This window comes from Pithys albifrons, chromosome 6, assembly GCF_047495875.1.
Source record: "Pithys albifrons albifrons isolate INPA30051 chromosome 6, PitAlb_v1, whole genome shotgun sequence".
NCBI lineage: Eukaryota > Metazoa > Chordata > Aves > Passeriformes > Thamnophilidae > Pithys > Pithys albifrons.
Window position 1 is genome coordinate 40791171 of NC_092463.1, and position 26057 is coordinate 40817227.

The 26057-nt window shown below is 40.5% G+C and overlaps 1 protein-coding gene across 5 annotated transcripts in view; it reads left to right on the forward strand.

Annotated features, from left to right (window-relative positions):
- Window positions 1-26057, forward strand: part of CSTPP1 (centriolar satellite-associated tubulin polyglutamylase complex regulator 1) — a 92431-nt gene that overhangs the window by 25772 nt on the left and 40602 nt on the right. For 4 of the 5 annotated variants that reach the window (XR_011698083.1, XM_071558515.1, XM_071558518.1 and 1 more), the window contains exon 3: window positions 4903-5033. Coding sequence is in view for 4 of the 5 variants with exons in the window: in XM_071558515.1 (XP_071414616.1) it covers window positions 4903-5033 (131 nt within the window). In the remaining variant the exon portion in view is untranslated. Of the gene's footprint in view, window positions 1-599; window positions 718-1048; window positions 1200-2438; window positions 2483-3412; window positions 3545-4902; window positions 5034-26057 lie in introns of all 5 variants that reach the window. The other variant, XM_071558517.1, reaches the window with a different exon arrangement.

The following is a 26057-nucleotide window of genomic DNA, read 5'->3' on the forward strand; positions in this document are numbered from 1 at the left end:
CAAGTGAGGCCCACTTGCGGCAGCTCCCCCTCTGGTATTGGCGGCAGGAGTCGGTGAGTTGAGTTGCTGTTGAAATTCTGGGCAACTTGTGTCGTCGCGCCGCCCCGAGCGCTCCGCAAGCTGTTTCCCGATGTCAGTGCTCGCCCCTGACGATCAAATCGTGAGCGACTCTCCGATGCCCAATGCCTCTCTTTTTTACATTTAGGGCACAGGCCCGGGGGGAGCGGGGCTTTTAACATCCTGTGCTTTGGGACAGTTGGTTTTAAAATGCCCAGTTTGTCTGCAGCTGAAACACTTAGCTTGGAAGGGCTGAACAGTGGCGGCTAAGGCATGAGAAACCTCTTTTGCAACATCTTTGGCTAATTGTTTATTGTTTCTCACCATGCGAGAGCCGAAATTATTGCCCATGGTAATGTGGGCCTGAGCTAGGGTATTAGCCAGTTTATCTGTGGAGGTAATGTCTTTACAGGCCTTTACCATTTCCAGTGGTGTGGGATCTTTAAGTGCCCGCAGTACGGGTTGACATAACGTGTTTGCGTTGGAAATAGCAACCTGTTTAAAAATGATACCTTGTACATGTTTTTCTTTTGTTTCTCTAGCTATAGCTTCTTTAAGTCTCTTGGCGAACCTCATAAAGGGTTCGTCTGGCTCTTGGAATATAGATGTGAATGGGGGGTGACCTGAGAAGCCTCTGCAATTGTTTGCAATGCCTGAAAGGTGAGATTTTTTGTTGTGAGCAAGTCCTGGGTATCAATTGTCATCTGCTGGGCATTGTATGCCCATCTCCCAGTACCAAAAAGCATTTCAATAGTGTTCGGAACCGGCCTATTGGTAACACCAGCCGTTTCATGGGCATATTTCCGAACATTGGCATACCACATGTCTAAAAACATAGTAATTTCCATATTATTTAATAATGTCCTTGCCAAATCTTTCAAATCATTGGGCGTAAAGGTGAATGCTTGCAGGAGAGCACCAATAACACCCATAGCATATGCCGATGAGAGACCATATTCTGCAACTACCTTTTTTGCGTCCTTAATTAAAGGAATCGGCAAGGGTTCCCAGTGAGGCTGATTGGCACCGTCAAAGAAGACCGGGAAAGCCTGAACTGCTTGAAGTTCACTAAGATCTTTAGCCTGCAATGCAGCCCACTCCATCCGGGACAAACGAGCTGGCTGGCAGCAAGCCACAGAAAGGTCCGTAGTGTTGGGTGTTGTTGTGAAAGATGGACTGAATGGATTGGTGGATGATGCCGTGGGGGAGAAGCTAAATGGATTGGTGGACAGTAGTCCAGTAGGCCCATGGCTTGGGCCTACCCCCAGGGGCCGCCTCTTTAACCGGAAGATGGGAGGGGCCTGAACCGCCTGTGGTGTAAGAGGGCGGGTCTAGATGCGGGGGGTCATAGGGGCCGCCCTTGAAAGAGGATGGCCCCTCCCCTCCTGACGTCACAAGCAGAGGGTATGTGTTCGGCGCCTCCTCCCTTTTGCTCCAGACACCATTTGGTGTTCTGTCGTCTAAGTCCCCATCGCCATTTTGTGGCCGTGCAGTACACGCAGTCGGGGAGGCGGATATAGTGGTGGTGACTGTGTTAGTGATGGCCCCCAAGTTCTAAGGTGTGGTGCTGTTGGAATGGGGATTCTGGTGTCCCGATGCCATTCGCGCGCTTCGACCGCGACTCCCTGAAATGTCTGGTCCTGGGGCCCCCTGGATCCCCGGTCCCTGATCTGTCTCTAGGATGGACTGGATCAAGGTCCATGCCACTAAGGCACGTGTGGCATTCTTGTCATTTTTATTCGCCGCCGACCATAGTTTGCCTCCAAAAGAGTCCCATTCAGCCGTGGTGTTAAACTGGTGTTAACTAATGAACACTCAGTTCATTTTATAGTCTTGGTTTCACCGAGACAAATAAAATCACATCATTAGTAACTTGTTAATGATCTAATTTGCCTGCTCTATTTACTGATAATGTAGAGGACTGGAGCAACCACTAGGTTTTCAATAGCAGGCTTGGAAACTTGCAGTTGAAAGCTTTCTTCTGGAAGGAATCTCTTGCAAGTGGCTGCACTAAGTGCCTAAAAGGGGAAAAAAAGTTAACTGGAGAAGTAAAAAATTATTTTTCCTGCTTCTGGTTTCACAAACCGATTTCTGAATGACTGAGGACAAAGTAATAACTTGTTGAGATACTCTGGTTTGTTCATATGTCTTTCTGCTCCGAATGTGCTGATTAGCTCTGGCCACCTTACTGTGCTAACAGTATCAATTTTTCAGTGAGAGGAGAGCAGATAGAGGGAAGACTGAGCAATCCTACAGGAAGAATCTCAGCAGCTGTTAAACTTGCTGAGAATGTTTGAGTTAAGTTTGTTGATTTATTGTTGATATCTTGCTTACTTAAGCCATTCCTCTGAATGCAGCTTGTTTCATTTTTGTATTCAAAGGGAACTGGAGAATACATCTGTTCTCATGCATATAAAAGTCAGAGGTAAGGTGTTCGTCATACTCCCTATCTGCTGTTGGAATACCTGTAATGGCTTTAGGTTATCATAATTTGTTTTTCTGCTAGAAGTGTTTGCCTGTAAGTTTGCCACATTAATGGTAACTTCACCTCAGGGTAGCTGTTAAAGAAAGGTGGCCAAGTTATTTTGGGACTGCCATGATAAAGGAACTTCAACATATATAGTTTGTTCAAAATGTATAGTGCTCCTGTCCTGTGTAGTGATCTTGACCCTGCTGAGAATAGATCTGTTGACTTGTTAGTGGGCTCCTTGCTGAATAGCTCGATCCTAAACTGGCTCCTTTGAGCTGAACTACTACAACTTACACAAAGGAATTTATAAACTAGGGTATCTGAAGTGTAGCATCTTAACTGGGATAAAATTCTGGCTCCTATGCTTGCAGACTTGAGCTTTTGGGCAAAAATATTTCTGTTGTTTGGTTAAACAAAATCCTCTTTTACTTAACTAGCTGACGGCACTTTGTTGTCAGCACATCCAGGTGTACTGATGTTCCAACATACCCACCCACTCTTTTAACTGAATAAGCAGTAACAAGTGATATCATACCCTTCTGCCTGGTAGGTTTAGAGCCATCCCATGCTGGAAATGCAAGTGACTTGAATTTCCACTTATTAATAATTAGGAGTAATATAGTAGGGCTGTCTGCTGTGAATTAATAGTCTGTTAACTTCATGTCTGGACCTTTCCATTACAGTTTTGCCAGGATATACTTCCAGAAGCTACATGTTCTGTAGTTGTTCTGAGCAGGATAATTTGGTGCATTTAGTTGTATCATTGTGCCTTCATCTTCTTTCTCTTCTAAAATGTCTCCCTTATGCATTATCTTTTTGAAAACTGCCTTCTCCTATTACACCAAGTTTCTTCTTCTTCATTTGTATTCTCCTTTTCTCCATCAGCCTGTCAAATCATCAGCAAAACAATGCAAATCAGATATGAAAAAAATCTTACAGGCTGTGGTTGGGGATGAGAAGAGTATTTGTCCATGATATTTACAGAAGGAATTCTCCTAATTCCAGGATTCAAGAGTCGTGAGTGTTTCTTAATCACAAGATGATTTACTTATTTTATTTGAGCTGCATTTCCTTCTGGGTAGGTGGGCTAGAAACTGTATTCTGTACTACTTTTCAACACCTGACAAAAAATTCCATTTGCCCGCACGTGTTTGAGAACCAGGATGTTAAAAATGAGAAATTATAATTCCTTTTGTAAAAATTAAATTGGCTTCTCTCCACATACACACACATGGCCCCAGTTGTTACGTGACTTTTAAAATTTTGCACAACTCTGCCTGGTATCATTCTTTTTCAAGTCCAGAACCTTTTTCTGTATTATGAAGGATAAAGTGATTTAAACTATTTATATTTAAAGAGGTGATTTAAAATTGCAAACTGAGAGGGTTCACTGACCACCAGATTTTTTCTGTTGTGTAGATGCTACCTATGGAGAGGATATGCTGTGATGAAAGTAAACTTGTATCTTGGCATTAATTCTCTCCTGTGTGGGAGAGTTAAGCTGCTGTCCCAAGTGAATGTTTTTAATGATCTCTCTGGAGTGTTTCAAAGCTTTGTCCCACTTGCAGGATGCAGAGCAGAATGCACAAAATCTATCTTTGAGGCAACCCTGTCATTATACCTTTTGGTATATAATGTTTGTATTTGCATTTCTTTTGTTCTTGCATCTTGAGCTTTACCATGCCCAAAGGAGAACTTCTTGCACTTCAGAGAAACCTTTGTAAGACAAATGTTTGCTGTAATAAGTTAGCCTGAAGTGCTTACAACTCATATTTTAGAAATGTATGCAAAAATACAAAAAGATGAATGTCGAGTTGACTCTCCATCATAATGACCAGATACTCTTCAAAACGCTTTAGTGCAAAGTTGTTCAGAGATGTGTCAATCATCTTTTCATGACAACTGCAGTAAGTTTTATACAGCCAATACAGTCAAATTTCAGTAACCTAGAAATGAAATCTCAAGGCTTCTGTTAAAGAGGATTTTTTTGTGGCTTTACAGAAAACTGTAATGAGAATAGCAATGGAGTTCAAACAGTACTAAAAGAAAGGGCAACTTCTGGTCAGATAAACAATAGTTATTCTGGGCCAGCCATTTTCCAGTGGATTGTTTTCAAGTAAGTGACTCTTGGACACCCCTTGCTGGATTCTTTAGAATAAATTTCACTTTCACAAACCTCTAATTCCTATAATTGAATTCCAATGCGTGGTTTTTGCAAATAGTCTTCTCTCTAGAGAACAGATGGGTGTAAGCTTTGGAGATCTGGTTTCACAAAATGTAATGGCTAGTGGTTTTCTTGCTACCGTTCTAGCTGTTCCAGAACATTCTTGTTGGTTCAGCTTTCTAATGTTCTTGTTTTGACTTTATGTCCACAGTTTTAACAGCGTACGACAAGGAACACATATCCTGTTCCGTGAGTTCAGCTTTGTTCAAGCCACCCCTCATAACAGGGCGTCCTTCCTTCGGACCTTCTGGAGGTGTTTCCGAACAGTGGGGAAAAACGGAGGCAAGTATTCTGGCATCTGCTGCTGGCCTGTTACCTTGACATTAAAATCATTAGCTAGGCTATTAATGCAGTACAAATACTCAACTTCACACTGGGTTCTAATGTTCTAACATTCTAACATTGTCAGTAGGGAGACACCATCACAGATCCCTGTGGAATGGTTAAAAATGCTCCCAGAATAAAATAGTGTAGAAGCACCTTGTTGCCCGTGTTACTTCTGTTAGAGATCAGAGGGAGGACATCTATGGGCCTGTGCATTGGGATGCATAGGAAAAACTGTGTGCTGGGGATTGCTGTGTGGGACCCAGAGGTGGTTAGAATATCGTGTATGGAGCAGGAGGGAAGGAGATGCTGAGATGGTTCAGCAGTTGGGGCAACTGAGTGCTTTAATGAGGAGCCCTGCAGGAGGTTGGTGGTAGCGGTGCTGGGCTGTGGGGCAGTGAATGCTACCCCCTGAGCTGCACCTGAATGAGCCCTGGCACAGCTCCTACATGATGGAGCAGAATCTGGATGGCTGTGGAATGGGGACCACTGACAGCTGTGTGACCTCTTCCCTGACCCTACCCACAAGGAAAAAGCTTCACTGCCAAAATAACTATTCAGCACTGTACTATCATGTCTAGCTGTTCTGACACTCGGAATATTAAGTATTACAGAACTGGCCAGAGTTCAAAATAAACTCTTGTAACTGCATGCAACTAAAATTATGTTTTGTTTTACTTTTTAATTTAGTATTTCAAGCAAATACACTGGAAGTTGCTGTACAAATATGAATGTTGATGGGGTTTTTTACTATAAATTTTGGTTTTTGCAGACTATTCAGCTTCATTTCTTCTTGCAGGAAAGACTATAACCATCTCTTAATTATAGGTAAAACCTCAACTTCTGGCTAGGCTTTGTGACACTTCTTATGATGAACAGACTTTGCAAGACTGTGAATAAAGACTTACTTGACATATGCCATTTAGATCTTTGCAAATTAAACAATCACAGTTTAACATGATAAAATCTATAAATAGCTACTGAAGTATCTGACTATGCTGTCTGTCACACCTTTTTCCCAGTGATAGCTATTGCTATAAATCATTTACCTTAGTTCAGAAATAATATTTTAAATATGTCAGACTAATTGTACAATACTAATTTAACCAGTGTGCAGTGAAGACAAATGTGATTTGAGATCAGGTCATAGTCAGGAAACATAAAGTGAAGACTCTTAGAATGTATTTCTGTAGGAGAGTTAGAGATGATAGTGAAGAATCCACCAGAACTGTAGCTGTTAGTGGTAAACCTTCTTGACAAATTGAGAAGAAACTATCTGATGGAAAGTACTCGCTGTAGACTTTCAGTGCAAGTTTATTGGACTCCATTTATCTAGCGTCTTACCTCAGCCAGATGAAAGGCACCAGGATTTGTTGAAAATAACTGAAAAGTTTTAGCTCCATATCTTCCTTCTCTTTTACTCTCAGTAGTTTCATGTAAGTAAGAAAATGTAATCACCAAGGTACTTGGAAGAGAAAGGGTGAGCGCAGGAACTAAAGCTCAGGTGGATGTTAGCGTGCTTTGACTGGGGCCTTAAAAGTGTTCACTTTTTAATCCAAACAAATACAGCATGTTGGACTATATTTATACATTTATATACATTTTCTTTTTATGTTAACTAGAGACAGGAATGTGTCACTTTATAGAACTTTTGCTGTCAATATTTTCATCCACTTACTCCAGTTCCTCTGGTTCTCTAACAGTAATTATGGACTAGACCTTGATTTTATTTTTTTTTACTTTTATTTCCTGTGGGATGTTTTCTGCTAAACTTGTCTGTAGGAGAACTCCTAACTCATTTACTAAGAAGCTGAACCTGTGCAACATAGTGAGAGAGTTATGGTCATTACCATGCTCAGGCATAAACTAGACCTGGATTTCTTTCCTTGACTGTGACTGCATGGGAAACCCATGCTGGAGCAGGCTCCTGGAGGGACTTGTGGACCCGTGGAGGGAGGAACCTATGCTGAAGGAGCTTTGCTGGTAGAACTTGTGACTCCAATGGGGAGCTCCATGCTCCAAGCTGGAGTGCTGCATTCCTGAAGTACTGCACCCCATGGAAGGGGCACACACTGGAGCAGTTTGAGGAGAGCTGCAGCCCTTGGGAGGGTGCCATACTGGAGAAGTTTGTGGAGGACCGTCTCCTGTGGCTGGGATCCCATGTTGGAGCAGGGGAAGAGAGCAAGGAGGAGGGAGTGGCAGAGACAATGTATGATGAACATAAACTGAACATACATTCCTGGTCTCGCTGTGCCGCTCGGGGGTGGGAAGGAGGCAGAGAGATCAGGAGTGAGGTCGAGCCCAAGGAAGAAGGGAGGGCTGGGTGGATGGTGTTCTTAAGATTTGGTTTTATTTCTCACTATCCTACTCTGATTACAATGGTAAAAAATACAGTTTCATTTCCCTAAGCTGAGTCTGTTTTGTGTATGACGGTAATCAGTGAGTGATCTCTCCCTGTCCTTGTCTTGACCCATGAACCTTTAATTATATTTTTTCTCAATTGCCTAGTTGAGGAGGGGGAGTGACAGAGCACCTTTGGTGGGTACCTGGTGTCCAGCCAGAGTCAAATCACCACAAGGAGGTAGCTGAGTTACAGAGTCCCGGTAAGAAATTCTGTTTATGATTATCATACACTGGTGCAACAGAGCATGGTGCAAATAACCTGCTGTTTCTGAAATCAGAAGCAATATGTCTCAGGTTAACATGGCTGTGTTGCTTTTGAGACCTGAACTAGAATTTCTGCATTTTATGCCCTGTGTCAGGTGTATGGACTGCTATTCATCAAATGCCATTTTATGTCACTGGAATTTCTATGTGCAGAAAAGATGAAAATATACTCTTGTTTTCTACTGCAAAGTTCTGCTCTGACTCAGTTTTCTCTCCTGTGTTTGTTTCTGGGCAAGAGTTGCTCTGTTCATCATTATTGTCACTGATTTATGTCCTTGAAGAACTATGAAGGCATATTTTGTCTTCCTCTATCAAAAATATTACATTCACTAATTGCCATGTCTTCTAGGATGTTCTTGGTTTTAATTGTTCTTTTACTGCTGTTTTTCCCTCTCTCATTTACTTCTAAATTTCATTCAAGATTTGAATTGCATATTTTAGGTGTGAGTGGTGGCTTTTTCTTAGTTTTTTCCATCCGTGGAGGGTGTCCCTGGTAAACTACATAAATGCCAGCCCTGTGAGGATATAGGTCAACATAATAAATAACTTGCATCAAAACTTGTAGCCTGGCTGGAGGGAAGAAAGAGAGAATATTAAAGATGTAAGATGATGAAATTTCCAAGCTTAGCTCACAAAAAACCAACCAAACTAAACCCCCCACCCTTCCACTTTTGAGTGTTTAGTTGGGATTTTAGAAAAGTAGACAAAATCTCACAAACAATTGAAGAGATTTCTTAATCTTGTTGCTAGTTGCTCCTCCTTGATGCAGGGGAATTTACTGCTTTGTCTGTCAGTCTTGAAATAACCATGCCTTGACTTGGAATGTGCATGACATTCACCCAAGCAGATGCATCTAGCCATGAGTTCTCAAAGGACCAATAAGAGAGAAATGTATCTGAACAAAAGCAATACTTAAATGTAACAATCTGTGGATGAACTACGTATATACTAATTGAATGCACTAATTTTACTGTTTCTCTTGATTCCTTATCCTTTTGAATTATTGGTAATAAAGTAGGTCTTTGTGGAGAGAGGTAGCACCTTCATTTTTCTGTTATCTCTGCTAATTGATGGGTTCTGGTTACACTGCCCTGTATTACTCCCTTTGTTTGGAGACTTTATTTTTGGTGGTTTATTTTTCCTTTTGTCACTGAATAGCAAGATGAAACTACTAGCTTTACAAAATGTGATAGTAACACTTCAAAAAGTAGAGAAGTTTCTTGTTTGGTTTGGGGTTTTGTGTTTGGTGGAACCCTGGATATGTTTTGCAGGATTTTCCACTGGCTTTAGAGGCTTAGCAAGATGAAGAGTTCTATTTTCAAGTATGCATAAGCATATCTGGGATTCCATGCATTGGGAATGTGATACCAGGACTAGAAGGAAACATATTTGACAAACAGATGAATGTGATCCATTGTCAAGAAACTGAGGTTTCTTTGTGAAAAAACTTCACAAAATTTCTTATAGAATCATAGTATAGGCAGAGTTGGAAGTGACCCATCAGGATCATCAAGTCGAACTCCTGTCCCTGCACAGGACACGTCAAGAGTCACACCATGTGCCTGAGAGTATTGTCCAAATGCTTCTTGAACTCTGTCAGGCTTGGTGCTGTCAGCACTGCCCTGGGGAGCCTCTTCCAGTGCAAACCCTTTTCTAATATCCAACCTAAACCTCCCCTGACACAACTTTAGGCCATTCCCTCGGGTCCTGTTACTGGTCACTAGAGAGAAGAGATCAGTGCCTGCCTCTCTGCTTCCCTGAAGTCATGAGGAAGTTGTAACTGCAATGAGGCCTCCCTTAAGTCTCCTCCAGTGCCCTCAGCTGCTCCTCACACGGCTTCCCCTCCAGACCCTTCACCATACTCATGGCCCTCCTTTGGACACTGTCTAATAGCTTAATGTTGTGTTTATATTGTGGCACCCAAAACTGCACACAATATCCAAGGTGAGGCCACCCCAGTGCAGAGCAGAGCGGGACAATCCCCTCCCTCGACCAGCTGGTGATGCTGTGCCTGATGCCCCCCAGGACATGGTTGGCCCTCCTGGCTGCCAGGGCACTGCTGACTTATATTCAATTTGCCCTCAACCAGGACCCCCAGGTCCCTTTCTTCAGTGCTGCTCTCTAACTTCTTACTCCCTAGTCTATACACACAATCAGGGTTGCCCTGTCCCACGTGCAGAATCTGGCACTTGCCCTTGTTAAACTTCATATAGTTGGTGATTACCCATCTCTAATTTGCTGAGGTCTCTCTGCAGGGCTTCTCTGCCCTCGAAGGAGTTGACAGCTCCTCCCAATTTAGTGTTGACAGCAAACTTACTGAGTATTCCTTTGAATCCTGAGTCCAGGTCGTTAATGAAGATGTTGAAGAGAACTGGGCTGAGGATGGAGCCTTGTGGAACCCCACTAGTGACCAGATGCCAGCCCCCTTCTCTATAATCCTTTGTGCCCTCCTTTAACATATACAGTGATATGCAACACCCATAGAGGTGGTTAGAGGACAGCTAATGTTTGTGTTGAGAAGCTGAGAGCATAATGTTGAGTTAGGAAAAGATTTCTCCCAGAGGAAGGCAGAATGGCCAGAAGTCTTGTTTTCCCTCTGCTTACGCTTAAATTGACCTCTTGGAGTCTAGCTGACCCGCTCTTTTGAATTGTCTGTTCCTCAGGACAGTTTTAATTAAAACTGTGCTTTCTCAGTTTAACCAGCCCCTGCAGAGTTCTGCTGTGAAGCTTCATAAGGTCAACATATGCCTCTCCCAACCCCCATGGCTTTCATGTCTTGTTGGTTCTCTGTTTTTAATTAAAAAGATTTTTCCTTAAATGCTTTCCAGCCAATTAGAGAAATTTTGCACTGAGAAACTTGTTCCAGGCCTGATGTATTGAGAAGCGAACAGAAAGCTCAGTCAGAACCATTGGCACTTTTTTCTAGAGCCTCAGCTTTCTTTGTGCCTTTCAGCAGCTTTTCTCTTTTTTCTTTCTTTGCTCCACCCTCCTCCTCCTCCCAATTTAGAACTGCATCCAGCAAAAATAGCTGTTGTTTGATACCTTAGATATATCACCAAAACATAGAACTGCTGCAGAAAGTATGCTGGACTGTATTTGTGAATCCTTTTTGCAAACTCCCTTTCAGACAAAAAGTACTGTTACTGCTCTTATTGCAATAAAATCTTCTTACAAAATTACTGTGTTTCTTTCACATTTATCACGTGGTGTGATGGCCACCTCTTTGCTTCTGCACACTTGACTTAGGAAACAGAAGCCTAACTAGCTCTGGAGCTCGTGGAAAGGGAGGCTTAGCACAGCGAAGCACACAGGCTCTGTCATGAAATGAGAAGAGTGGCATCTCTACCTTTTCTTGAGTTTGCCAGGAAGGTGAAATTCCTTACAAAAATTAAAGAATTTTCTCATCCATATAACTCATGTAACCTGGAGATTGAGAAGAGCTAAATGGTCCATTTTTCTCCTATCTGAATTTTGAAAGATGCTATTTTAATGCATTTTGCTGACAAGATTATTTTCCTCAGATTACAAAATCCCTTCCTTTGCTAGTGTCATTCTGATGTTTCCACGTGTAACTCTCTATGTTAAATTCCTCTGTCTTTTTTCACTCCCTCCCTTGTAAGCTGTTGCTTACAATGTTGTTCCATTATTAGTTTAGCCAATCTCTGTTTGGTGAGATGCATAGAACAATACTGTGATGATCACAGCCAATGTCAGAATCTTCTTTTCTTTACCTTTTGTTATTAAAACCAAATCAGATTTTTATACCATATTATTGTAGGAAATTTTTTATGAGTCAGTAAGGTCTCATAGTATGTTCTAAAGATAATTAGGCTGTGAATTTTAATAAAACATTCTCTGGAAAGTCATTCTGTACTGGAATAGCCTTGGTTGAAATGATTGATTTTTAACCTTATTCACTTCACAGTTCCTTTGCCCACAGCTGTAGCTGTTGCTGTTTATGATTTATCAGCATAGCTCTGCCTGGAACCACTGATTACTCTGGAGTATCAGGACAAAGGATTTCTGAAGCTGGGGAGAAATAAGTGGAGGATTACATTTTAGAGATGCTGAGGTGTATCTACAGGCATTGTAAGTTAAAACATCTGCATTGCATAGATCTGAAATGCATTGCAGTAATCATTTGAAGAACTGGGTAAGTGATGAAGTCTCCAGCTAGTCTCTCCCTGAATTAAGTTCATACCATTCTGTCAATGCCATTTGTGGAATTAAATGTAGTACACTGAAAATCCTCCTTTTCTAATCTGGTTTGAGTTTTGTTTTTTCCCCCAGTGTTACATTTCCTTTTCAACTATCTCTGAACATACACCGGCTCTTCTTAATTTGAAGATTTTTTTTTTCAGTTTTATGTTCCAGAGGTGTAATGCTCTAGATGTACTTTTTTGGAAAACCAGTAAACTTTTCTCTTTGTTTTCTAATATTTTCTGACTATTTTGTGCCTTGTGACAGTTCTTCATTAGTTGCATCATTGGCAAATTAAATTATGTCCTTTTTGTCCCAGTTGAGTGAAACATTTAAGTAAGTGGTGATTCATTTGTTGTAAGCCATTTGTTGCATTCTACTAAGCAATTATCCAAAATTGAACTGGTAATTATTATTACTATTTGCTTTGCAGCCTTTTGGCAACCTTCCCATCCCTATGACAGCATTCTTATGCAGACCAACTGAAATGGATTTTTTCAATTAAGACGTTTTAGGTTCCAATATGGGCCTGAATAGTTAGTATTTGAAATCATAGGGAAGTTCCCTGGAAGAAAATCAGTTCTAAGCTGTGTGACCTGGTCTGGGATTCTGAATGTTCCATGTTTCTTATATTAAATAAACTTGGTCTATCTCCTCTCACTTGTGACATGTCTTGAGAGGTGACCTGCCCGCTACATGTGCATACACAGTCATCCAGTAGAATGTCTATGAAGCCTTAGTTTCATTAACTAGTATGTTTTATGATATTTTTGATCTACTCTTCAGCAGCAAAAATCCTGAAAAGGACAGAGAGAGGTCAAGAAAGGAGGTGAAAATCTTGTTTTCTCTTGATTCCTTATACTGTGAGCAAAGAGGTTGTAAGAGAAGTGTCTGTGTGAAGCCCACATCTGCTTTCAGCCCACTGTTGGCTCTCAACCTGCTTTGTGCCTGTTCTGAGGAAAGGATTGTCTTCATCCCTTCTCAGTGAGCCATAAAACACACTTCTCCCCACGCCACTGGCTTCAAGTGTATGTTTCTGCTGTGTAATGCAATATTTGCATAGGCAATCCAAGCTCAGGGTCTCTGTTTCCATATGGTCCGATTCAGCACTATCAAGATACTCTCTTGGGACCTGGAAGTGGCAGAGCTATATTGTTTTGATGGCAGCCTGAGACTAGTTGATCTGGCTCAGCAGATCAGCTGACATACAGGGCATGTTGTTAAGGTGTGTCCACACTCACTTCTGTGGGTTAAACTTTCGCATCTCTGTGTTGAGCTAGTGTGAGCAGTGTAGTTGCAATCTGAGGAAGAGCACTAGAAGAATGAATGTGTGTTTTGGTTCAGCAGGAACAGAAGAGTAAGAACCCTCCTTTACACATAGGCAGTTGTCTGATGTAGCCTTGGTACTAGGAGTTATCAGTGTAAGTGAAGTGAGAACTATCTTTTTAGATACTGTTGTCCAGCTGCACAGAAAATCTCTGAACCAGTAATTTTTGTGTCTTTATAATCCCAGCTGCTTCTTACAGCTTTCCTCTCTGATGATCTTGTTATTCATAGTTTCCATGATTGCAAATTCATTTCCTAGCCTTCCTAAGTTAACCCAATTGATTTATATACTGTGCTTCTGACTCTACAGTCTGCAGCTCCTGTTGGGTTGAGCAGACCTGACCTATATCTGGAGGGTTTTTTCCTGTTTCTTCATTGTGAGTTTGGACAACTACAATCTCTAACCCCCTATTCTTCCACTTCATCTATTAATTATACTCACAAAACCTTTCAATTCAGTTATTCTGATAAAATAAACCTGAGGTGACATTTGTTTCTTTTGAGGAACTCATTTTTCCCTATTGTGTTTAAAGGACTGACATGAGCTGAATTTCTGTTTCTGTAACTGTTACTGAACTCTTGCAGCAAACCTTTTCTTGTTAGGCAAGATAATTGGTTCCTAGAAATTCATAACCTCTCAGGAAGTCCCTACTTTGCACTTTGTTTTGAGGCCTTGATTCCTTTCAGTGTCCATGTTTGACTAAAAGTGTGATATTAAGTTAATGTAGCTAGCTTGCAGCCACACTTAGATGTTAAAGTTCTTGCATCACTTTAAAGTGCCTTACCTCAATAAACATCTGTAAGTCTAGTTTAAAACAGTTTGATCCTGTATAAAGTTGTTGTAAATGATGAAAATGATTGTTGGCTTATACTCTGTTGTGCCACTTGCAGGGATCCTAGATGAGTATCAGTAGAAGTGATCTGCATGCATGAGTAGTGCTTTGATATGCTGCTACTACTTTGTGAAATGGGGATAAGGTCGTTCTGTGGAAAACCTGTGATCTGCAAATGAGTTATGAAATGTAGGCAGTAGTATTTATAAGTTAAGCTTGATCCATTTTGAATTTGTTGCAGGATGTGATTCTGGTAATGTACAGTCCGGTATCTTCCTTCATAAGCTGATCTGAGAGTGATTTGCATTCTGTGCTCCTGCTAAGCATGAATCTCGCAACCTCTGTTGGAAAAATGGACCCTTCTTTATCTTGGAGGAGGAGATACTTAAATATTGATGAGCTTTTTTGACCCTTTTTCTCTCTGGAGACATATCCCATAGGATTCTTCCAAAGACACCTCTGAAGTCATTAAAGTCTGCTCTCCTGAAATTCAGGGCTGTGGTCCTTCTTATTGCCAGGTAGATGAATTTCTGAAACCTTTATGAAATGTTTTTTCATGTATAAAGAAAACGACCTTAGAAATGTTTGAGGCACAGGAAAAGCTTCCAGAGAAGTTCACACTTTCTTAATGTCAGTTAGCCAAAACCCAAAATTCTGTAGGATAAAAGCTTTGCTTATTCTAGTGCTCACAGAGGTACTTGTCAAATCTTGTCTTCTCTGAGGTTTTGCTGCATTAAGGTCTAGACCCAGAAGCAGACAAAATTTACATCAGCTAATTTAATAACCTGTATTGATGCTCAAGTGTAATATTTGTGTAATATTTGTAATTGGGTAACCTGGTGTTTCTCAATAGAAGCCAGAGCAGCAAGGCAGGATGGAGAGTACACAGAGTACGTAATAAAACTAATGGAAACCAAACACTTGAAAACAATTTAGTTGGGTTTTTTTCTGTTTGAAAGTGCAAGTGTGTCAGGTTCCAAAGTGTTATTAGTGTTCATTTTCATAGGGGGAGGAGAGATGTCAAGAAAGGCAATATTGTCCTGAATAGAATTTCAACTCTTCCCCTTTAGTTCCTTTGTGTTGTAGGACAAATGCTTTATGAAATATATGCACCCCTCCTCTAGTTAGCTCTTTACTTGCCTATTTTTTTATTATTTATCTGTTTGTTTTGATCATCTGTTTCTCAAATATTTGTTTCCTTCCAGCTATGGTATCTGGTTATCTGCTACTTTTGTCCCTCCACTTTCTGCTGGAGTTAAGGTATTGCCTATTCAAAGTTCCCCTCTACCCTTCAGTCAAATTTTCATTATATAATTCCCAGAAAAACTTGCACATTATCTGAAAGGATGTCAAGCTTTTGGTGTGAACCTGTCTCTACATCACGATCTGATGTCAGAAACAAAGCTTTTTCTTTATTTCGTCTTTCTCATCCCCACTCTCCACACTGCTAACAGGTATTTCTTCATTTCTGCTGGCAGAGGGGTAGCCTTGCTGTGCAGAGTTACTATGCAAAGCAAATGCTAGTTAACATGCCTGGGATACTGAACAGTTAATATGCACCTTATTCCTGAAAGAATTAATTTTTTCTGTCTACTCTGATTGGAAATTTCTGTTATCAAACCCTTGAAATGAGCAAGTGTAATTGTCCTTAAGGTACTGAGAGGTGTTTCATGGCTTTCTTCTGTGATGGACAGAACCTCAAATGTGATGTCTTAATTTCAGAATGATGATTAATGATGGCACTTCCCTGTACCTTCTCTCTGAATCTCTGGGTATTTTACAGACATTAAGGAGTGAAACTTTCCAAAATTCTTGACTATTTTCATTTCACAGTTCCAGAAAGTGAGACAGGGTATTATAGTTTCAAAACCTTCCATGGAATCTTTTTTCTCTCTTACCAACACAGAGGTTTGGGAGCTGAAGCCCAGCCCCCACTACCTGCTCCTAGAACTAGCTAAGAGAAGGATGGCTGATAATTTTTGCATTCCAATTTAATGGCAGTGGGAGAGAGGGTTTTCCTGGGTTTTTTTGCCACACTCCTCCGGCTGCTGTGAGCGTGCCATCCACTGTTTGCTGGGCTGGTGGAAGGACTTGGAGGGAGCTCCCCAGTTCAGCCACCCAACTCCGCTTGCACTGTGCCATTCTTTGGAGAGAGCAGTTGCCGCTACCTGGATTTGCTACAGACTCCTTGAGGGCAATGCCAATGGCAGAGGAGTTGCTAAACCCCCACCCCCCAGCGCTTTTGGAAAAAGGACTTTACACTGCCCACAGGAAAGGTTTCAGCCTGTCCCTGTGGCCGCCATTCCCATGTGAGTCTTTTAGAACCAGCACCTCTCCCTGCCCCTGCCTTTGCCTCGCCAGAGCCTGTGAGTGACTTTGGAGGCTGCCGCCTCCTGAGACACAGCATCGCCTCCTGCTGTCTGTAAATACAACTGCACCAAGAGGGCAGAGTTAGGACTTGATCTGTTTGTAGTAAAGGACTGTTATCCTTTTCTGATTAAAGTCTCTTAATTTCAAAGGTTGTGGTGGTTTTTGGGAAGAGGCCCCCTAAGATGTCCAGATAGACATCTTAGTTCTCTTTTAAACTGAGACACAGGGAAACTAAGTAACTAGTTGAAGTTTTCACAGTCAGAGGTAAAAGCAAGATGTCTGGCCTTTGATATTAGTACTTCAATTTTATATGCTAAAGTTCTATTTTTCTTACAAATACAGGATTGATCTACAGTGGGACAAGTAGGAAAACAGACATATGTTAGTATAAAGCAGTATGGTTTGAATAAATTGTTTGTAAGAATCTGTCATCTTTTGGGGTTTTTTACAGATTTTGAGAGTACTCATTGCCTTACTCAGGATAATAGTCCACTGAGCATGACCTGCACAGGATTATGTAGGATGTGTTTGTAGTTGTGTTCAAGTTTGACACTGTAACCTCCTTTGCTACATGCTTTTATCAACAAGTCTTTAGAGCAAGTTAGAAATCAGTTTAGTTAACATATGTCATCAAGTTTGTAATTGCTATTGTAGAACCACATGCTCAGTATCATTTTCCTGACCGTTCTTCCCTCTTCAGAAGGAGGAGGTTATTTAATTTGTGTGCAGTAGTAATGTATACCCTGTCCAAAAGTGCCTTGCTCATAAGCAGTCTTTTACTTAGCTGATAACTATCCCTTAAAAAGCCTATCAGAAGTTGCTAGCTTCTAAAGAAAAATTGGCAAGAGATTTTCCCTTTTGAAGGAGCTCAAAATAGAAACTACTTTATATGCTGAAATATCTTCTTTATTCCTCTTCCCTCATTGTAAATTCAGACAATTTCCCTTTTATATAAAGGTTGCAGTCTTTTGTTGTTTTCATAGCTTCAAAGTACTAATGAGCAGAGTCTTGTTCAAGCATGTTGTTCTTCAAGAGACCACCTCATAAAATAACAGACTGTGCTTTCCCCTTAGGTCCAGCTGCTAGGTGAGTGCTGTATAGTGTCTAGTGAAAGATTTCTTAAGCATATCTATTCTGTGAAGGGCCATCTCCTTAGTTCTTTTATTTATCTCCTTAGTTCTTTTATTTAAACAGTAAAACACAGAAGCTTAGACCCTGATCTGGCTATGTTATGCCTTGCTGTTTACCTGTAAGAACAGGCTTAAAGCTGAGCTTTGGATCTCAAACTCAGTAAAGTGGGATTTTAGCATTTGTTTTAGAGGCTGCTGCATGGGAAAATTGACTGTGTGCACTGGTGTAGCTAAAGCCAAAACTAAAGAACACCTGCTGGAGATTGTCTCTTGTTGCAGTTTGTGTCCATCATATCTTATCCTGTGACTATACCAGTTTGATGCCCAAACTAGAAATCTAATGCTATTCTTTGGTAGTCAGCAGAGAGTGTCTGATCCAGGGTAGTTTTGAACAGTTCACATGGGCTTCTTGCCACGAGTCACTGTTTGGTAATCTTTCTCTCTGTTGATTACATTAGGGTTTAGGTAAAGCAGACTCTTCAGACCTAAGTTTGGTGCTTGAAGTTAAGCAGCATAAAAATTATCCTTTCACTCAGCATTTCAAACATTTGCTGTTTTCCAGATTAGTATCTTAGACCCTTAGAAAAATGTGCCTTTCTAGTGATGCTGTGTTATTTTATTTTCTATCTGTCCTGTAATGCTCATGAATAAATCTTTTAGGAAAGTTTTTGATTCGGTGATGTTTTTCTTCTCTTATTAATCTTCCCCAGTTTTTGTATCTAAAGTATCCTCTAAGTGAAGCAAAGGAAAGGGAGTACTATATTAAGTCTTACTAGACTAGAGGAGCTAAGAAACAAATCAGTGGTTGCTGAAATCAATTTGTAATCTCTTGAAGTGTTTCCTTTGAATCCCAGCTAAGACATCTTGCAGAATTAATACTAAAGAAAAGAAGTCTAGAAAAATTTTATTTATCTGGTTCTCAGAAGTTAAACACTGCCAGCTTTAACAGACTGTGGTGGGTTTACCCTGACTGGACACCAGGTGCCCACCAAAGTTGCTCTGTCACTCCCCCTCCTCAACTGGACAATTGACAGGAAAATATAACTAAGGGTTTGTGGGTCAAGATAAGGATGGGGACAGATCATTCACCCATTACTGTCAAGGACTGGGCAAAACTGATATGACCTGGGAAAATTAGTTGACTTATTACCAATGAAATCAAGAGAAGGATAAAGAGAAAACCAAATCTTAAAAACACCTTCCACTCAGCCCTTTCTTCTTCCTGGGCTCAACCTCACTCCTGATTTCTCTACCTCCTTCCTTCACTACAAGGTGCAGGTGAATCTCCACTCCGGTTCATGGAGCACCTCCTGCCCTTCCTTCTGCATTGAGCTGTTTCTCTTGCATAGTCTCACTTCTCTCTCCAGCTGCAGCTGTTCTGGTGTGGGTTTTTTGCACCTTCTTAAATGTCTTATCCCAGAGGTGCTACCACTGTCGCGGATGGTCTTGGACTTGGCCTTCAGTGGGTTCCTCCTGGAGCTGGCTGACATTGGCTCCATTGGACACGGGGGAGAAGCTTCAGTCAGCTTCTCTCAGAGCCCACCCCTGCAGCTGTCCTTGCCACCAAAACCTTGCCCCACAAATCCAATACACAGATGCAGCAATTAAACATGGTTCCTAAAGGAAGCAGTTTTTTAAGACGTAGTACAGCTACTGAAAACTTTGTCCATCCTTTCTTTTGACTTTCTGTTAGAAGAATGTATTGACAATGTCCTTCTACACAAACAGAGCCTGGAGCTTTGTTTTACAAGGTCTTCTGCTGATTTAAAATAAATTAGATTAGTTCTTGTGTACTCAAAATACTAATTCTGATAATAGGCATGCTTTAGTTGTATGTAAAGGGAATCTGTAGGCAACAAGCTGATACTGAATAGGGATTTGGAGGGGTTTTGTTGATGCCCATTGGAAGATGTAAGCATTTGCCTCTCTTCACTTGTTGTACTTAGTTTGCTGGAGCAAATGTGGGACGAGCAGAGAAATTCAAACTGGCAACTCCTGAATCCTAATCCTGTTAATCCGTATCTTTAGCAAATCACTTAATCTTAGTGTACCTTCATTTTTTCTATTTATAACCTGGAGTTCCACCTGTTGTTTAAATTAAGTAATCTCTGGACATACAAGCTTTGGCTGGATAGGTAAAACTGAAAGTACTTAGCTCTCTGTATAAATCAAATTTGATGGAATCAAGGCCTTAATGAACTGTCACTTTTTTGTAGTGATAAAGTTAATTTTAGACTGATGCATGTAAACTCACAGCTTCTTTCCATTAAAATAATTTAACTCTTTTACTAATTCAGAAAAAAACATGAGTAAAACTGTATAAGCATTTGAAATTTAAAAATGTTAACATAAAAAAGCCTGTAATATCAGTCTTTCTTCTTTTCTTCCCTCCCCCCCTTCCCTAATTCAGACTCAGAAGTTTTTTCCTATGGGAATTTTTCTGCCTTTTAACAGTTCTTTGGATGATATTAAAATCAGTGCTGGAGGAAGGAAGTAAAGACTTTATGATAGATAGAACTGGATTTCAAAAGTAATATCTATTCATGTGAAAACAAACCAAACCTGCAGAAAGCAAATATAAAAGTGGCGGCTCTGTTTGTTGTGGTTTGGTTGCAGAGGATTGTCACACAGGGTGTGCACAATCACATTTAACTCTTTCACACCTGGCAGAGTTTCAACAGAGTGTGAGGTGGACCATTCATTTTAGCCAGATGGTTAAAATGTATTGGGTTGCCTGTACCCTTTTCTTACTCTCTTTGTATGTGAGCATTTGCTAAATGTTTGATAAAATATTAGGTGTTGGTCAAATACATCTGATACTTAATCTGTGGATATTTGTGTGATTATTTCTAATAGGCAGTTAAATGCCTCCCTGACATCCGATCCCGTCAGATCTCGGAAGCTCAGCAGGGTCAGCCCCGGATTAGTACTTGGATGAGAGACCTCCTGGGAAATGCCGGGTGCTGTAGATTCTAGTCCTGAGGACTTCACTGTCACCGTCCAAGCTCGCTCAGCCGTGGCAGATGAACCTCAGGACTTAAACGGTGGGGCCAGTTCTGCGCACGCTGAGCCTCACCTAAAATCCACTGCGCAGGCTGGAAGGGCACACCCATGTGGGGAGAGCCCTTCCCAAATCTGCTTTTGCGAAGCCGAGCCACACACACACCTTTCTAATTGATAAAAATTAAGCATGTAAAAATTGTAAAAACTCAGATTATGAAAGTGACATTGTACAACTAAATTGGTCTTCTCAATTGCCTTTTCTTTTTTGAGCATTTTTAAGGCAATGGGGATATAGGTAGAGAAGAATTTTACTTTTTTCTCATGACTACTCTGCAGGGCACAGACCTCACTATTAAGTCAATTCTAAGGAGTGGCTCTAAGGTATTTTCAGAAGAGGCTTAGGTAAGTGTTATGTTAATTGACTATTTTAAGCATCCTCAAAACTAAGTTAGCTCTTCTTACAAATTTATTCATTTGATTTGTAAGATCATTTACAGGCACCATAGCAGAAGGAATTTATGTAACTCCTCCAGTTACACAATAATTATCAATTTCAAACTGAAGTGCAATACTAATTGATTGTAGAAGAGCCTGAGTCACCAGGGATGTGTCATCAAACATCCTTACAACCTAGGAATGTCATTGTTCAAGTTCTTGCCATAAGTTATTCTAAAACCTTGTTTTCAGACTGTAGTAGTTTTTTGAGGAAGTACAAGCAAAAATATCTCTGCAGAAGAGATGATTTGAAGAAAATATCAAGGGAGTTTTCTTCAAAATACTGTGGATTTAAGGTATTGAGGTATCCAAAAGTGACTTTTCTGCTCCTCAGGAACCTTTTCAGATCACTTTGAATTTGAAATGGTTTCAAATTAATTGCAGATCTGACAGATATTATTATCTTTGAGCCTTAAAGAAAAGTTAGTTTCTTTTTGTCTTCCTTAGTGATTTTGAGGAGAAACAAAACCAAATAATTAGGAGTGATAACTCTGAGAAAGAATTGTCAGTGAAAACATCTCAGAGAAAATACCTTCAATGAAGCCTCTGAGACTGGCTCCCAAGTGCTTCTTGGAAGTGCAACACAGAACTTCTTGGGCCTTGAATGCAATCAGGGCAGCATGGAGGCTGCTCATTTTTCTGAGTGAGTATTTATTTTCCCTTTGCTAACTGCGGGATTGTCAGATATACTCAGTATGGAGTTCTTCCATCATTGTACTACCTGTACTGATGTTTTTTAAAGCTTATTTTTAACTCAGATCACTTTTGTATTCAGATTTATAAGAGTTACTCAGACAAGTGGCTTTGAAAACTGAGAGTCATGAACTGTGACACAAGGTGGAGGTGAGAAATTGTTGAGTTTGCTGCTGAAGAAATATGTTCTGGTATTCCAGCTTCAGTGTACAAATTGAACCCTACCTCAGGAAACATGCACACTTTTGTTCTACTGAATGGTATATGTGTTTTAGCTCATTCTTCTTAGAACTAGAAGCATGATCATTTGCAATTCTAAGCTAAATTTTGTTAAGCAAAAGAATCTATTTGTGTGTGACATTTTATACCTTTTTCTAGTCTTGATGACTGTGTACCTTAATCTAAAAGTAGGCAGCAAAATACAGAAGTGATTCTAATGGATAACTTAATAAAACTTTATTAAATTATTTCAACCAACATTATTTTACCTGTCCATGATAGTTATAAATTAAAACTACCTACCAGACCAGGTTAAGTAGCTTTTGATGGATATCTCAAATATAATTAGCTCGTTTATTATAATAATGAGACTAGCAGAAACTGAGGAAGTTTGGGCATAAGTGGTAGTGAATATTATTGACTAATTTATAGTTCTGAAATTAAACTGTTGTGTGGTGCTTCACAAGCTGGAGCAAGGTTTTGGGTGGGCTATCATTATGAACAAGCGTTTTTTTCTTTCCCTCTCCCTCCTAAAACCACCATTAGATGAACAGTGCATATACAGGCTTCTCTGAAATTTTGGCCGTGGATCAGACTCAGTGGGATGAGCTGGGAATCAGTTGGGTGACTTTTCACAGAATTCAGTTTTGGCTTTAAGTCAACTATTTCTGATTCTACTAGAGTGAATATCTTTGAAAGTTGTTGCAGATTTTGTTTTCCCATTTCTGCATATGTAACTATGTAATTTTTTTCCAGTCATGTTAGCAAACAGGTGAGATTGTGAAGGGATACTGTCTGGTGCAGGTTTAGCCTGGTCTGGATGCTACTTCTACATAGCACCCTTTGGTTCTCCTTTACAGTTTTGGCATGTGACTTCCATGCTTGAGTGCCAGAAGACATATAGGGATCACTAAAACATTGTGGTAGTTAATTGCTTTGTGCATGCACATTGTTGCAAGCTTTAGGTGCGCTGAATAGATGTATTGGGATAAAACTACAACATGCAATCCCTGTTGCTTCCAAGTAGTATCACGGGATTTGGAACGGGCCAAAAGCACCATGACAGGAACTTGGAAAACAGCAAAAGGGAAGCAAAGTACTTTACTGGTTTTGAAGGAATTTCAAAATTCTAAAGGATTTTAAATTCTTGCTTGTTGAAAAGGAAAATCCCAATCTCAGAATGTGTTACTTGAGTCACAGGTGAGTTTGAAGACCAGTAACTATGTTGTCTCTGTAGGCTTCATCTAGCATGAAGGTGAAGGTGTTGTAGTAGAGATCTTTCCCATGTTTTAGGGAGTGGGAGGAAGCACGGTATGTTCCATTATTTCTTAATGCAGCCATCTTCTATTGTAAGTACATAAGCAGGTTGGAGCACAGAGGAGCACCTGTTCCATGGCATTTGCTGAATTCTGAGCATCTAAGTGTACACCTTTTGTTGATGGAACAGCATAGTATCTGTGTGCAAGTTCAAACATCTGAATAACTGGCAACTGTGACTTCTCCCTGTAAAATTGCAGGCATTCTTGTATCATACTATCCTCCCTTGCATTCCCTCTTGTTGGCTTCTGTCCCTCCCTGCAATCTTCTATTTCAAGGGCAGAGTCTGCCAAAGATGCATTGGCAAGAAGACCGAATTCTGCCTCTGAAGACCTAGTGTCACTCATTAGCATGTGAGAAGAGCTATTGTAAATAAACAGCAAACTATGTTGAGTTCTGTGTAGTATTAATTCTAGTAAAGTATACAAGGACAGATGGCTGACTGAATAAGTAGAGGTACCATTATTGTTTAGAAAGAACTGATCATAAAATGCTTTGCACTTTATCCCAGAGGCCTTGCTGTAATGAGAACAACTGATACAACCTTTATCTTAGTGTTACCTCTAGTGTCCTTGTCTTTTTAGTTGATCTCACCAGGTGAAAGAGAACCAAGAAAGTACATGTGCATGCCCTGTAGAGTTGTCCAATGTTTAGTTAAGCACTGTTGCCTGTAATGCATTTTATGATCCCACATTGTATCTTTAATATAAATAAAGGGAATATTCCACCACACAGTGCAAACAGGTTGCCCATGAATACTGCAAGTTGAAACCTGTTCTTTTAGAAATTGTACTTTCATTACCTTGAAAGCAATATAATTTTTCTTTCTTCACAATAGTTTCTTTAAATGGCTTTGCAACCAAACCACCATGCTTCACGTGGCTATGAAACATTTATAGTTAGTTTATTCTGCTTTGCAGTGGGAAAAGCTTCAGCTCAGTGTTTAACAGAAGGATATGCTAGTGATTCAGTTTCTTGTGGTAAGAGCTAGACAGGAAAAAGAGACATATTCTAGTCATATGCCTAAGATAAATTGGAAACTGAAGCTGTTGTCTTCTCTGAATTGAATGCATCTGAGACTTTACTAATACCTTAATTAAATCCACAGTATCATGTCCACATAACCTGATCTAATTGAGGTACTGCCTTCTCCCATTCTTATGGCAGCACTGGTTCAATCTTGTGCTGATTTGTCTCAGCGTGCTAAACTGGCAGCAAACTATACAGTGCTTCTGTTGCTTGCGTTCGTTTTCTCCCAGCATAGCACTTTGCAGTGTGCCAGTGCAAGGTCACAGGGGAGGTGGAATGCAGAGTATGGTATTCTGCAACCATGGCCCAACTCAAATCACCAACAGTTCCTGTGTGTAAAAATCCCAGTGTTGACAAACCTGGCCTTAAAATACAGGCCATACTGCTTTAAATTGATACTTGGCCCAGTCTAATTAGGTAATGTAGTGAATATACTAATATTTTGCTTTGAAACCTCCTTTATAGAGCAACAGACTTGTTGAGTTTATAGCCAGAAAGTACCATTAGGCCGTGAAGTCTGACCTGTGTAGCACATCATTAAACTTCACTTAGTAACACCAGTATTGAGCCAAAACACTTTTGTCTGACTGAAATATAATTTGCATATCTTCCAGAAGGGCATTCAGGTTTGATTAAGTAATGTGAGCCTGAAGGGGCCGAAGGGCCCCTGGGAAAAATAGCAGGAGGAAGCAGTCAGCTGCCGGGGCTGCCAGAGCAATTAGGCTGGCCTGCAGCCCGGGCCCCATGAAGCACTGAGCTTTCCTGGGAAGGAGGGCTTCTGGAGGCAGCCTGCTCTCGGACACCTTCCTCAGGAAGGCTGATCCATGTGCAGCTGTTCTGCAGGCTTGCAGGGGGATGGCCCTTGTGCAGGCTGCACACTGCTGCTGCTGGCAGAACAGTTGGCTATGGAGACTGGGATGGTGGAAGGGCCAAGTGAGAAAGGAAATGTCCTGACAGGGGCTAAGGTTGTTTGTTGATAACTTTTGGTTTGTTGTTTTGTTTTGTTGTAGATCAGAATTTAACAACTTGATTTTGATCTGAAATGTATCATTAGGGGCTACTAAAATCAGAATCCTGAATATGCTACTACAACCTCAACTTGTGGCATTTTTTAACAATGTGATTTTCTTCACCTTAAAGAAAATGTTTTTTAAAACTACGTTTTAAAATGAAAATTATGGGGGTTTAAGTGTTTTAATCATATGTTGAAGTCACTTTCTTATCCTTTTTGATAAGGAGTAAAGAAATTATCACCTTGAACCTGTCTCTTTGAGGCATATTTTGTAAGCACATGATCATTGTTGCAGCACTTCTGACTCCTTTTGAATTCTCACCATCCCTCCAAAGTTGTAGTTATTTCAGATTGGTCAAATGCTGGTATCAGACTCTCTACTTGACATTGCTGTGTTTGCTCAGGACCATATTATTCTCCTAATTACATTTTTCTAAGCATTTGTGATCACTACCTTCTCCACTAGTCTTTGTAGAAACTATTTACCTAAGTGGAGCCCTCTTGCTTTTTTTCTAGACAGTGTTTCATATATGAGGATACTCTAAGCCATATGTGTGAGCCAACTATGCCAATGAGGTTTTACCATATTACTACTCATTCCTTTTAAGTTTTTAGTGTTAGTTTGTATGTGGCTCACAAATGAGCTATACTTAATTCTTTTTCGCTTCTAGGCCATTAATTGAAAAAT